Source organism: Euleptes europaea, chromosome 18 (genome assembly GCF_029931775.1).
Source record: "Euleptes europaea isolate rEulEur1 chromosome 18, rEulEur1.hap1, whole genome shotgun sequence".
NCBI lineage: Eukaryota > Metazoa > Chordata > Lepidosauria > Squamata > Sphaerodactylidae > Euleptes > Euleptes europaea.
This window is the reverse complement of record NC_079329.1, coordinates 20,199,516-20,214,749: the sequence shown is the minus strand read 5'-3', so window position 1 is coordinate 20,214,749 and position 15,234 is coordinate 20,199,516. Positions and strand designations below refer to the sequence as shown.

General features: G+C 49.6%; 1 protein-coding gene across 1 annotated transcript; it reads left to right on the top strand.

Annotated features, from left to right (window-relative positions):
- Positions 1–9,398: 9,398 nt before the first annotated feature.
- ZBTB45 (zinc finger and BTB domain containing 45) lies at positions 9,399–14,938 on the top strand. The gene is made up of 2 exons (XM_056864807.1): positions 9,399–10,947; positions 14,394–14,938. Exons 1-2 carry the CDS (start codon positions 9,399–9,401, stop codon positions 14,936–14,938), a joined length of 2,094 nt encoding a protein of 697 aa, XP_056720785.1.
- Positions 14,939–15,234: the final 296 nt, after the last annotated feature.

Genomic DNA, 15,234 nt, shown 5'->3' with positions numbered 1-15,234 from the left:
TTGGCAACCCTACCCTATCCTAAGCAGCAGCCAATGAATTTTCTTTTTGGGTTTCCCAGTAGATCACTCCAGTTCTCTCCCTTGCCAGTTCTCTGAATTTTTCTGGCTTAATTTTCAGATTTCTAATCTGCTTTGGAAGATTTCCTAGTTCAGTTTGTGGAGCTTTCTCAGTCGGGTCTGCTGTTGTCGTTATTTCCGCCCCCTCTGAGAAATTCAGAGATGCAGCTGAGCTAGTATTTGGGGAAGAAGAACACTACTCCTCCCTTCCCTTCCTTTAACTTAAAAGAAGGGTGATGGTGAACTTGGTGACATTTCCTGGTTACAGGCAATACCCAACCCATTCCATTGTCCTCCAGTACTTATTGGTTTAAGACTAACAAAATTGCTGGCAGGGTACGAGCTTTCGTGAGTCACAGCTCACTTCTTCAGAAAGCTCACGAAAGTTCATACCCTACCAGAAATGTTGTTAGTCTTTAAGGTGCTGTTCGACTCTTGCTCCTTTCAATTGCTATAGACAGACTAACATGACTACCCATCATGATGTATCTGCTTGGTATAGTGGTGTAGTGGTTAAGAGTGCTGGTTTGGAGCGGTGGACTCTAATCTGGTGAACCGGGTTGGTTTCCCCACTCTTACACATGAAGCCAGCTGGGTGACTGTGGGCTACTCACAGTTCTCTTAGAGCTCTCGCAGCCCCACCTACCTCACAGGGTGTCTGTTGTGGGGAAGGGAAGGTGATTGTAAGCTGATTTCATTCCCAATGTTTTGCTAGTTTTGTTCCCTATTTTGCTGTCTACGGTACTTTCCTCTCTTCTTCTCTGCCTTCTGCAAACTTTTGTGTACCTTGTGTTGGTAGCTGAGTGAGAACAGGACACATAGATATGTCCAAGCTTGTTACATAAGCTGCATCTGGTGCATTTATTGGCCAGGTGACCTTTGGCTCCACAGGCAGAGCACAGTAGTGGTGTATCTTGTATTCTAATAGTAAAGTTGGCCAAATCTTCAGATACTTAAAATCTAGTGACTGGGGCTGTGAATGGGCAAGACAGATCTTTCTACAAACCTGAAAAGAGCCCCAAGTTTGCCGGAAAATGTGAAATCTTTAAAAGAAAAATAAAAGTACATTGGGGGGTTTAAACCCCCCAAACAGAGGGCCTGTAGCTTTAATCAACAAAATCCCTCAGTGGTCATTGCTAGGCAACCACAGTATTCCAGGCTGGGTTTCTGTGAGTAAAAAGGTGGGGGGGAGGGCAGGTTCCTTTCCAGGCCTATTTTGGCCTTTGAGCAAGGAGTCATTGGGACCAGGCCTGGCTAGGGTTGCCAGCTCCAGGTTGGGAAATTCGAATTTGGTGAAGGACCTTATAATCTGCTGGCCCCAACTGAGTCAAACTAACAACATCCGATTCATCCATCCAGGTTTCGGTCAAGGTCAACCTGTGATTGAGATCTGTGATCTTTGTCATAATTCTTCTGGAGCTGAGTTTACCTTCTTAAGAAGTGTCATGATGGGTCTGATCCAAATTGGCTTAGCCCAGTATTCTTTGCAAGAACCCCAGCAACCAGTATGCACAAGATAGTAGTGGCCCACCAAAAATTGGCCAGTGGTCCACGGTTGGATCACCCCTCTACCTCCCCCCCCCCATTTCTTAATCATTACAGGCAAATGTGCCATTTGACACACTTTTTCCCTTTCCCAGAGTTAAGCAAGTTTTCTCTTGGCTGTATAATGGGCACGTGATAGTAGTGTTTACACCATTCCTTGCTGAACCTTGTTCATCCAGTGAATTAATGTCAAATTTTTAATGAGTTCATTATCAGCATTTAAATTCTAAGATAAGAGATATAATCAGGGCTGGCATCATGGGTGGGAAGCTAGGCAGAGGAACCATTCCCTGCTGAATCAATCTTTCGTCCCCAGTAGGAGAAAGTCCTGGGAGCAGTGGAGGATACAGAGTGAAAAAGTGCTGGTCCATTCTGGGAGTTCCTGATTGCTAGACGGTAGGGTTGCCAACCTCCCGGTGGTTGCAAACAAAACCAGCAGTCACTTAGCCAAAATCTAAAGCCTTGTGGTTGTACTAAACACAAAGAATTAATGTTACAAATTTATATTGAATATTAATGATATTGTATATTCATATCATGTTGTAAAGATTGTTCATTATCATTCCAAACAAAGTTACAAAGCTGCAAATGCAGTAAGCCGTTAACATTCACAGTAAATTACTTGCTTGAGTGCAGTCCTTAATATTACGCGTTGAAATCCCGGGTGATAGTAATGCTCTCAGCGTTGGTAACTTTGTCGTTCCGATCTTCCCCTTGTAGAGTGGTGTAGTGGCAATAGGCGGAAGAATATTGTACGAGGAGTTTTAGGTTGACATGTCACATATCTCTCCATATTCCCTATATGAAAGTATAGTTTTCTGTAATGAATGCTAGTTTCTGTAGTGTTACTTTAAGGGGAGTGTTGTGTTGCCAGATGTACTCACTAGTTGATTAGGCAGTCTATGTTGATTCATGCAGCAGCTGGTGTGCATGATCAGGAAGGCAGGGCTGTGGGCCAGGTGCCCTGAATCAACCCAAAGTACCTGGCCTAAGTGAAAAACCCAAGAAAGGAGAGGAACGTGGGGCTTCTACCCAGATCAGCCTGGATGCTGTGTGACCGGACTGTTGACCCTGGGATCTCTCTGGATGCTGCACACGGAGCCCCCTGCAGCCAAGGAGGAGAGAGAGACTCATGTGAAGTGTTATTACTTTGTATTGTGGGTTATAAGCTGATAAGCTGAATGTTGTGTTACTTTATAAGTAAAGCATTGCCTTTTCTCCACCTACTAGTATTTTCATTGCCTCCAAATCTTAAAGAACCTCTGCCTTGGAAGAACAAGTGGGGTGCGGTTCTTTATCGGGGTCCGGTTATCACCCTGTTTTGACCCTTTAGGCCTTCCTCAGGAACCAATGCTAGCTGTTCAATAACCCTGCGTACAGTTTGCACCTTTTTACCATGCAAACCCCAGTATCGCTGTGGCTGCCTGCTACTATACATTGGCAACAGAGCTTCCACATGGCAGGTTTCTGCACATTTTCCCTGTCCCAGTCCCCACTATGGCTTATAACACTAAGAAGCTTTACCGAGGTTATGTGAAATGACATACTAGTTATTATGGTAGGAAATGACATACTAGTTATTATGGTAGGAAAGAGGCAAATGTGCCTTTCCTTGCTGACTCTCCCTTAGACCAAGGAAAGTACCCCGATAACCCTTGAAGAGGGAGGGCCTGCTTGGGGTGGAATGTCACGCCCTCCACTCCAGCGCTGCTTCTCATTTAGAGTTGCCAGGTCCCTCTTCGCCACCGGCGGGAGCATTTTGGGGTGTGGTTTGGGGAGGGACTTCAGTGCCATAGAGTCCAATGACCAAAGCGGCCCTTTTCTCCAGGGGAACTGATCTCTATCAGCTGGAGATCAGTTGTAATAGCGGGAGATCTCCAGCTACTACCTGGAGGTTAGCAAAAACACAATGACCTATGCTGAAATAACGTAGTTAGCAACAACAACCAGCATGCAGGCTCAAATTAAAATTATCTGGTGAATAGGATTAACACTCTATAATAATGAACACGAACTGTTTACAGGTTAAAGAAAAATAGCGTTATCCCATGGCATGGGAGTTTAATTGAATGGCTGGATAACACCGCCCCGCTCCTTGCTTTTAACATGGCTGTGGAAATTAAAACTGTTGCACAACGTTGCATCCCAGTTATGATGGCACAGGCTACGTTGTCAGATTTCAGAAGCTAAGCGGGGGTTCAGGAGGGGAGAAGTAAAATGGTAACACACTGAGCCCTAGCTGCAATTTACCCAGCAAGGGGAATCGTATAAGCACCATACAAAGCATTTCAAAATGGCATGGGGTTAGGGTTGCCAACCTCCAGGTAATATCTGGAGATCTCCTGCTATTACAACTGATCTCCAGCCAATAGAGATCAGTTCCCCTGGAGAAAATGGCCACTTTGGCAATTGGACTCTCCAGACCCCGCCCTCCTCAGGCTCCATCCCAAAACCCTCCTGTCGGTGGCGAAGAGGGACCTGGCAAGCCTACATGGGGTAGAACCTCCCTCCCATGCAGCTGTACATGGAGTATTCCCAGACTGTGGGGAACCCGGACCTGACTCATTAAAAACACATTGCGTAGTGTGGCCTTCAGAGTACGGTGTTCTGATTCACTCCAAAGTTTCCACCTTCAGATTCTCAGCCTAGTGCACAGCTGCTGTGCTGCACAAAACAAGAACCCTCCATCAGGAATGCAGGTCAGGTGCGCTGTGCAAAACAAAGGGTCTAGTGTGTCTAGCTCAGAATGAATGGGATGGAAACAATCCAGGCAGTTTATTACTTACCACTGTGGACACGGGAAGAATTTATGTGCTGATTCCAGAAGGCTTGGAAACAGGGCTAAGCGAAAGGGTAGCTAATATTGGTTTCTGAACTCGGATAAACTCTTCATTCTCAAAAAAAGAGTTCATAGTCAGAGGGCTAGGGTTCTTCTCTCGACACAGCTGCAAAATATTTTTCTAGGATGTATTTCTAACCAGAAATAATGACTGTTGTTGGCCTTATGGCAGAAGGCAAGCTTTGGCAGACACAATCCAATAATCTTGTTTATGCACCCCACTGACGTTAAGCAGAGAGAAATTTCACAGGCAGCATTTACCTGGGTTGGTTACCTGGGTTGGAGGCAAGCACACTGCACACTATTGTACCATTTGCTTTATGACAAATATACAGGTGGAGGCAAAGAGGAATTCCTACAAGGCAGAAGTTCCACCACCCAGCATTATCTCCTAGAGAGATCCTATATCCTCAAGGTGCTTCAGCCAACTCCCAGCTGTGCCTTGTCTGCTGCGTTGCCCTGTTCGGTCATTATGATTTTTGTACTCCAACAGCACCTAAAACACTATGTGCAATCCTTCAGGTTGCCAACCTCCTGGTACTAGCTGGAGATCTCCTGCTATTACAACTGATCTCCAGCTGATAAAGATCAGTTCCCCTGGAGATAGGGCTGCCAACTGCCAGGTAGCAGCAGGAGATCTCCTGCTAATTCAACTGATCTCCACCCGATAGAGATCAGTTCACCTGGAGAAAAATAAGAATATAAGAAAGATCCTGCTGAATCAGGCTAAAGCCCATCAAGTCCAGCAATCTGCTCACACAGTGGCCAACCAGGTGCCTCTAGGAAGCCACAAAGAAGACGACTGCCGCAGCACCATCCTGCCCGTGTTCCACCGCACCCAAAATAATAGGCATGCTCCTCTGATACTAGAGAGAACAGGTATGCAGCATGACCAGCATCCATTCCAATTAACAGCTATGAATACCCCTTTCCTCCATGAACATGTCCACTCCCCTCCTAAAGCCCTCCAACTGGCAGCCATCACCACATCCTGGGGCAGGGAGTTCCACAATTTAACTATGTGTTGTGTGAAAAAAATACTTTAATCTGTTTTGAATCTCTCACCCTCCAGCTTTAGGAGATGACCCCGTGTTCTAGTATTATGGGAGAGGGAGAAATGGCTACTTTGGCAATTGGACTCTATGGCATTGAAGTCCCTCCCCTCCCTAAACCCCGCCCTCCTTAGGCCCCACCCCAAAAACCTCCTGCTGGTGGCGAAGAGGGACCAGGCAGCCCTAGGATCTATGCATACTCCCGCTGCTGTGTTTTTTACTTCTCGCGCAGCATAAATCTAAACATATGTACTCAGAGGTGAACCCCACAGAGTTTCGGCTTGCAACCCTAACAAACCAAGAGAGATAACCCAGTGGAACCCTATGCATATTCAGTAAAAAAAAACCCACTTTATTCGGTGGCTTTTGCTCGAGGGGAGGCGTGGACCAGGACTGCAGGGTTAATAACACCAGCGTCTTGCAGCATCTTAAATGCAAGGGCTGCAATCCTTGTGCACGCTGACCTGGGAGTAAATCCTATTGAACTGAACGTGGTTTTAATTCTGAGCCCTAACACATGCATTTCATGAAATGCGGCATTGGAGGAGAGTGTTACGGATTCCGTGGACTGCCAAAAAAACAAATCAGTGGGTTATAGATCAAATCAAGCCTGAACTGACCCTAGAGGCTGAAATGACTAAACAGGCTGTCGTATTTTGGTCACATCATGAGACGACAAGAGTCACTGGAAAAGACAGTCATGCTAGGAAAAGTTGAGGGCAGCAGGAAAAGAGGAAGACCCAACAAGAGATGGATGGACTCAATAAAGGAAGCCACATCCTTCAATTTGCAAGATCTGAGCGAGGCTGTCAAAGATAGGACACTTTGGAAGACTTTCATTCATAGGGTTGCCATGAGTCGGAAGCGACTTGACGGCACTTCATACACACGCATTGCAATTAATGCATTTATTAATATATTGTTATAAATATATATTATAATAACTATAATATTATAAATTATAAAATTATAAAATAATTTATTGATAATATTATTAATGAATATATTAGCCTTGAAGGCGTTTCCCAACAACCCTGATACGATTTGGGCTACAACCACCTCTCTGGAATTAGATTCGATGGTCAAACAGGAACCCGGGCGAAGCGCCTTACTCTAGCCTTCCCATCTCTATGGTTTTCCTTTCCCTCACTCTCCCCTCCAGCTTAGAGCCGGTTACCCTGGCAACCACGGTTGAGCTGACGTCATTTGACAGGCCGCTCGAGCAACCGCCGACGTTCCCCTCTCGGGTTCGGCCCCGTCGCCGCCGTTGTTCTGGAAGAAGGTTCCTTCTGGGGGGGGGGGGCATCCTCTCTATGGTTGAGGCGGCCGACCGGGCCTTGGGGCCGCTCCGTACGGAAGTCGCGCCGGAAGCAGCGGACCGGAAGAGGAAACGTGTGCGGGAAAAGGTCACTGGGGCGCCGGAGGCGGAGGGTCACCCTGACGGGAGACCGAGGAGGTAGGGAGAACAGCCCCGCCCCGTCCCGGGCTTGAGCCACGCCCATTCGCCGCTTGCCACGCCCCCTCGGAGGCCAGTTCCCTGGGCTGTTCGGTCGTCACGTGCCCTGGGGGATGGGGAGGGCGCTCGGACTCCTGGGTCCTTTAGGGACGGGGCCAGTGGGAAAGGACCTGGGCGCCTGAAGCTGGGTGGGCGTGGGTAGCAATGAGGTTAATTAACGTGCAGCAATGAGAAAGGGAGAGACCGTCTCTGACCATGCACAGAGTGCATTTCACCACCCAGCTTCATATTTGAGGGTAGGGCTTTTGGAGCGCAAGAGGGGACGTCTGGCCAAGATGGACCCTCGGCATTCCCTATTGTGGGACTTGGGCCTGGTTCGTTCCTGCAGGAGAAAAAGGCGGGAGCGTCTTGAAGCTGTAGAAAGTACTGCAGACTATAGTGGGTAGATTTAAGGTGGTCAACTGGGTGTGTGTGTGTGTGAGTGTGATGCCCTGTCCTTTCAATAGAGGTTTTATAGGTGGAAATCAACAGGTGAAGATACTGTCGAAGGCTTTCACGGTCAGAGTTCATTGGTTCTTGTAGGTCATCCGGGCTGTGTGACCGTGGTCTTGGTATTTTCTTTCCTGACATTTCGCCAGCAGCTGTGGCAGGCATCTTCAGAGGAGTAACACTGAAGGACAGTGTCTCTCTTCAACAGGTGAAGCTTTTCAGGGCATGGACCTAAATGACATCACTACATAGTTGCTGTAGATCACACATGTTAAAGGGGTAGCTACAGTAAACAATCGAAAAGTTAGCCAAGCCTAGCTAGATTCCAGTTCTGACCACACGTTTGCATAACAGATGTGCACATTGAAAACTAGCATTGCAAGAAAGACACTTCTACCCACCCATCCCCAATTTAGTTAACATGTTAAGTAAAGGTAAAGGTCCCCTGTGCAAATACCAGGTCATTCCTGACCCATGGGGTGACGTCACATCCCGACGTTTCCGACCTCGGGAGGATGGAAGGCTGAGTCAACCTTGAGCCGGCTACCTGAACCCAATTTCCGTTGGGATCGAACTCAGGTCGTGAGCAGAGCTTTTGACTGCAGTACTGCAGCTTAACACTGCACCACGGGGCTCCTAGTTAACATGTTATTTGGAGCATTTTAATCTATCCTTCTCTGGAACTGGACTTGAGGAGAATTACAATGATCAACAATAGTGTTGATATATAGCTCACCTGGATCTGTTCCCCTCCCCATCATTTCTGCCTCTTTGTGATCTGTCGATAAGGGGATACTTGACACTTGTGTGTGCTTCTTCCACATTTCAATTCCATAGATTTGCTTTGGGAGAAATTCTGATTTATTTGTTTATTTTGAAGTCATTTTTAATCTAACCCTAGATAAGAGTCCGCGGCTCATGTGGAGGAGAGGGGAATCAAATCCAGTTCTCCAGATTAGAGTCCGTCACTGTTAACCACTACAGACGAGAGGGCTGGTGTTTTGCTTCGGCTATTCAGTTGCCCCTTGCCTGTCTTGAAAAGAAAACCATCAGTCACTCATTGGTGGCATGGCAGAGTGGCTAGAGCTCTTTATGACCACTCCAAGATGGCTGCCAGCGTAGCTGTTCCTGCAGTGCATCATGGTTGTGCTGTGTGTAGTAGGGTCTGCCTAACCTGGCCACAGCTGCAATCATACCCAATTTTGGTGGTTCCCCCATGGTACACAACCCAGTTGAATCACAGAGTGCTGAAACACTGCATGATTTTAAAGGGTGGGTGTCAGACTTGTGCTTGAAGAAAAGTTAATGACTCTACAACATATCCAGAGGAGGGCAATAAAGATGGTGAGGGGGGTCTGGAGACCAAGTCCTATGTGGAAAGGTTGAAGGAGCTGGGTATGTTTAGCCTGAAGAGGAGAAGATTGAGAGGTGATACGAGAACCATCTTCAAGTGTGTGAAGGGCTGTCACACAGAGGATGGTGCTGAGTTGTTTTCTGTTGCCCCAGAAGGTCGGACCAGAACCAATGGGTTGAAATTAAATCAAAAGAGTTTCCGTCTTGACATCAGGAAGAATTTTCTAACAGCAGTTCCTCAATGGATCAGGCTTCTTCAGGAGGTGGTACGCTCTCCTTCCGTGGAGGTTTTTAAGTAGAGGCTGGATGGCCATCTGTCAGCAAAGCTGATTCTATGACCTTAGGCAAATCATGAGGAGGGCATCTTCTGGGCATGGAGTAGGGGTCACTGGGGGTGTGGGGGGAGGTAGTAGTGAATTTCATACATTGTGCAGGGGGTTGATGACCCTGGTGATCCCTTCCATCTCTATGATTCTACAAAGTAAAACATCTTGCATTGTAGCTTTGCTCATTTCCTCCATTGCTTTTGTTTCAGGGTTTTGTGGAAGATAGTTCCTCTCTGGACTACGCCGACCCATAATGCACACCCTCCTTTAGAGGACTCTGGATGCCCCAGGGCGGAAGACGGGACATCATGGCCGAAGCGGTCCATTACATCCATCTTCAGAACTTCAGCAAGTCTCTCCTGGAGACCCTGAATGGGCAGCGTCTGGGCGGACACTTCTGCGATGTGACGGTGCATATCCAGGAGGCCACACTGCGTGCCCACCGGTGCGTGCTGGCTGCTGGCAGCCCCTTCTTCCACGATAAGCTGCTGCTGGGTTACTCTGAGATCGAGGTGCCCCCTGTGGTGCCCAGCCAGGTGGTGCGGCAGCTGGTGGAGTTCATGTACAGCGGCTCGCTGGTGGTGGCCCAGTCGGAAGCTCTGCAGATCCTCACGGCCGCCTCTATCCTGCAGATCAAGACGGTAATCGACGAGTGCACCCAGATCATCTCCCAGAGCCGCAGCCCGAAGCCTCCATCTGCCCCCCAGTCTATACCTCTCTCCCTTCCCAGGGTCCTGCCCGCCAAGCCCCAAGAGCAGCCTCCCAAGGAGGCTATCGCTGGCGTATCCCGGCCTGGGGACCTAGAGGCCGCCCACCTCGAGCCTCCCAAGCTGCTCTGCGCCTCAGAGGTGCGCTACAAGCTGCGCGACCTGCTCTCCTCCCAGCACAGGGAGGCGAGGTCGGCCACCTGCGAGGGGGGCCTGAGCGACGGGGAGGCCGGGGCGCCTTACCTGCATCCCGCCGAGGCCACCACCAGCTGCCACAGCCGCAAGCAGCGCCAGCCGGTGAGGCTGCAGCTCTCCGAGACGATGCCCGTCATCATCAAGGACGAGGAGGAGGGCAGCGGGGAAGGCAGGGAGGGGGTGGCGGCCGAACGGGGAGCCAAGCTGAGCTGCTTCAGCGAGTGCGGCGGGAGCGGCAACTTCCCCACCGGCTACAGTGACGAGGCAGAGGCAAAGGACGCAGGGAGTGCTAGTGGGGCCGGCAGGAAGGAGAGCCTCCACCTGGACTACGCCGCCGCCGCCGAAGGCCAGGATTTCTTTGGGAACCAAGACGTGTTTTCCGAGTCCTTCATCCCGACCTGGCAGGGGGAGGAAAGCAGCGAGGAGGCCGCCCCGGCCGCCGCGCGGGACAGGGAGAAGTTCCACTCTGACTGCAGCTTGGAGGCTTCCAACTTGAGAAGCTTGGCGGGGGAGTTCAAGTCTGACTTGGGCGGCCCCTCCTCGGCCTTCCCACCTCGCAGCAGTAGCGGCGGCAGTGGAGGGCTGACTTTTGTCTCTTCCCTGGGCATCCAACGGGAGATGAAGGCCGAGGCCAGCGGCGCCAACACAGCGACCAGCACCACAAGCATCTTCCAGTTCCACCTGCCCCAGCCTGGCGGCGTCGCCCAGAGCTTTTACAGCATACAGCAGCAGCAGCAGGAGGCGGGCGCCGGCAACCTGGTGCAGCTCAGCCCTGGCGCCATGGTCCCGGGTGCCCTGCACGGCGGAGAGCAGCAGAGCCAACAGCCCGGCCCCTCGCGCTGCTCCGAGCCCTCCTACCAGTGCAGCCATTGCCAGAAGACTTTCAGCTCCCGTAAAAACTATACCAAGCACATGTTCATCCATTCTGGTAACGGCGGCCGGGCAGGCTAACATTTTTGGGAGGGGATGGCAGAGGGGGGGGGGGCGTGGAGGCCCTAGGAAATGACAGTAATAGATCCCTCTTGACGGCTGTCACAACTTTGAGCAAGACGGCTCTCATAATATGCTGGATGTGCTAGATAAACAAGGATTGGATGCGAGGGGTGCACTCGGGAAAAGGAGGGAGGAACAGGTTGAATTCCTATGTTTCTGATGGGCTGAATGTCCCAAAAAGGACAGGGATACGTTCTCACAGTCCGGAGTCCTTCATGCTACTGAAAGCCATACGGGTCCTTCCTTACTCAGGGAGGCGTACAGACAGAGATTTTGAGTTGTTCAGGTAAAATTGTTTGGTTTATTCAAGCAGCTTAAAGCAGGGGTGTTAAACATAAGGCCCCTGGGCCGGATCCGGTCCCTCGAGAGCTCTTCTCCGGCCTGTGAGCCAGCCAAGGCAGCCGCCACCCTTTTCTCGATCTGGGCTGGTGAGGCATGGCCCGGCTAGACCCATTGACATGTCATATCCGGCCCTCGTAACAATTGAGTTTGACACCCCTGGCTTAAAGCCCTATTTTCTCAGGGAAGGGTTTGATTGGCTATTGGCTTTTTGTTGCTCAGAGGGAGAGTGGCTAGTTTATTTTTATTAATTTGTTTGTTAGTTTATGGCTTCTCTGTCTCGGTAGCCCTTGACTTATCTGGGTTTTTTTGTCTGGCACTACATAATCCAACACATCCTGGGTTGGAGCCAACAAGCTTTTCCACTGGAGAAAAAGGGGAGGAGGGGTCCCCTTTGACCACCCAAAAAGGCTATGCTGGAGATCAGGGGGCCTGCACCGGCCAAACCATGTGGGACGGAGGCTGTAAAACAGAGAGGATTTGAGTGAGATTGAGATACCTTTATTTACAGCCATTGGCCAGCATACAAAATTCAATGTGTCGGTTTTAAAGCCCTCCAGAGTCCGGCTTAGGAGGCAGCTGATGAAGACATTAAGAAACAGGTCCTAAAATTACTGGATACCTATTCTGCTTGCCTGTCTTCACTACACCTGCCAGATGTGTGTGTGTGTAAAGTGCCGTCAAGTCGCAGCCGACTTATGGCGACCCCTTTTGGGGTTTTCATGGCAAGAGACTAACAGAGGTGGTTTGCCAGTACCTTCCTCTGCATAGCGACCCTGGTATTCCTTGGTGGTCTCCCATCCAAATACTAACCAGGGCTGACCCTGCTTAGCTTCCAAGATCTGACGAGATCAGGCTATACCATGCTGCCTTCCCTCCCAAAATTCAATATATCCATAATAATAAAAAAGCAGGAAAAGGGGATCAAAGCACTATTAAGTTAATTCAGTAACATTTGCAGACTACATAATCTAGACATTCTAATATTTGTTACAAGATCGGCACCCTACAATTGAGGTTCCGTCCTAAATAATATGCAGTTAATTTGATTTCTCATAAAATGGTTAAACTCCCTTCTTCCTGAGAGTGAGATTGAGTGTAAAAGCTGCCTGGATCTATCCCCTTTTGTTCTGTTTTAAGACTCAATGAACCTCAGATGAGGGCTCCTTCATGTCCCGAAGCTTCTTTTTTCTCTACCCCTCTTTGATTTTTGTGCTGAAAATCCAACTTAATGAAGAATCCTGGAACCCAAAAAGCTTGCATGTGGTTTTGTGATGTTTTGCTTTGTCCAAATAGAAAGTTGTCCTAAAGCAAAGTCAGATCTCAGAAGCTAAGCAGGGCCAGTCCTGGTTAGTACTTGGATGGGAGACCGCCAAAGAATTCCAGGGTCGTTATGCAGAGGAAGGTAATGGCAAACAACCTCTACTAGTCTCTTGCCTTGAAAACCCGATGGGTAAACCATAAGTTGGCTATGACTTGATGGCATTTTACACACATACAATGCAAAGTACCTGGGGATTTTAAAAAATCCTCAGGTACCCTTCTGTTCCAGAGACTTTTAAGATCTCACGGACTTGGCAAAACCTCCAGCATTTCCGTAGGCCTCTCGTCAAGCAGCAAAACTGGAAACAACCGGTTTAGTAAGTGAGATGGATGCCAGGAGGTCATAGGCCATTAATGTCAAACATTGGCTTAGTTGAGACAGCTGCACAAAAGTATAAGGTTCAATCCAGGTTGTTTTTCCATTGATGAAAAGGGGAGGGGCCCTTTGACCAGCCAAAAAGGCCTATTCTGGGGATCATGGAACGTGCATGAACAAAAGCCATGTGAGATAAAGGCCCTGGCTAGACTGATCTTGTCAGATCTCAGAAGCTAAGCAGGGTCAGCCCTGGTTAGTATTTGGATGGGAGACCACCAAGGAATACCAGGGTTGCTGTGCAGAGGAAGGTACTGACAAACCACCTCTGTTAGTCTCTTGCCATGAAAACCCCAAAAGGGGTCGCCATAAGTCGGCTGCGACTTGACGGCACTTTACACACACAAAGAGGAGAAACTGGACAAAGCTGGTTGGATCCAGTCCAGTGGTTTATTTTTAGCTGTGGTCGGTTTTGCGAAACCAGGATTGAGAACACATGATGCTGCCTTAAACTGAATCAGACCCTTGGTCCATCAAAGTCAGTATTGTCTACTCAGACCGGCAGCAGCTCTCCAGGGTCTCAGGCAGAGGTGTTTCACATCACCTGCTTGCCTAGTCCCTTTAACTGGAGATGCCAGGGATTGAACCTGGGACCTTCGGCATGCCAAGCAGACACTCTACCACTGAGCCACAGCCTTTCCCCGAGCTCTGAAATGATTGCTCAAATACTGGTTGGCCTTGAAAAATGGTGATTTGGTCTCCTTTGCTCTGTAGCCAGGCAATGTGCGATGGCGGCCCCAGGAAACAAGCCAGGGATTAAGCCAAGACATCTGTGTCTGTTAACCACAGCTAAAACTAACTGTAGTTAATGAACCAACTTTAATAAAGGGTTTCAGATCCTGGTCTGACTTACTGTAGCTAACCTCAGTGGGCTGACCTCCATTCAGACTAATTAAACAAAATTGAATTAAATCGAATCGACTCAATGGCAGTGTATAGGAAATGAATCATAATATGGATATAGTAAAGGGATGTGAAACCAGGGGTTTAGAACCAACCAGTTTTTCCACTGGAGAAAAAGGGAGAAAGGGTCCCCTTTGCCCTTCCAATGAGGTTGTGTGGGGATCGTGGGATTGACAAAAGTCATGTGGGCCAGGGGGGCTGTAGTAAGGTGGACAATTGGGCAAAAAAAAATGGCTGCATCCAACCCAATGTCTATATTCTTTGGTTGTGTGCAAGCCCATCAGGTTTCAGTTTGTGATTCATAGGGAATTTTATCATATCTAGTATGGATACCCTTTTATGTTCTCAAAGCCGGGATGTTGTTTTTTGGGGCCGAAACTTCTCCAGAGTTTTTGTATTTCCCCACGCTTCGTGCTGACTTTCCGCCTTCCTTCCTCCGGCAGGCGAGAAGCCCCACCAGTGCAGCATCTGCTGGCGCTCGTTCTCGCTGCGGGACTACCTGCTCAAGCACATGGTGACCCACACGGGGGTGCGCGCCTTCCAGTGCTCCATCTGCTGCAAGCGCTTCACCCAGAAGAGCTCCCTGAACGTGCACATGCGCACCCACCGCCCCGAGCGCTTCCAGTGCTGCATTTGCAACAAGTACTTCTCCCACCGCACCCTGCTGGAGCGCCACATGACCACCCACTCCGCCTGGAAAGGCGGGCAGCCCGACGCTCCGGGGGCCATCACCGCTGCCTCCGCCGCCACCGACTGGAAGGACAAGCCGAGCATCGCCGCCGCCTCCACCGAGGGGACCATCGCCGCTGCATGGAAAACAGGAGAGCCGTCTTCCGAGAGCGCCATCACGGCGTGGAAAGCAGGGGACCCGGTTTCGGGGGAAGGCAGCCTGGTGGCCTGGAAGGGGGAGGCGACAGGGGAAGGGCCAGTTGCAGCTTGGAAAGGGGACCCAGCAGCTGAGGTATCCATACAGACTCACCCAGCCTAGAAAATTCTCTTTGGCCACGTTTTGAAGGGACCTTGCCCAGTCCTCACTGTTCAGACAGGCAGCCTCACTGGCCTGTCTTGAGTTGTTGAATAAGAAAGGGCGCCTGGCATCCCACAAATCACAAAGATGTCGAGTACAGGGACAAGAGCCAGCGTGGCGCTGTGGTGCAGAGCGCTGGACTCTAATCTGGAGAACTGGGTTTGATTCCCCAACCCACAAGAGTGGCAGACTCTAATCTGGTGAACTGGGTCAGTTTCCCTGCTCCTCCACACGAAGTCAGCTGAGTGACCTTGGGC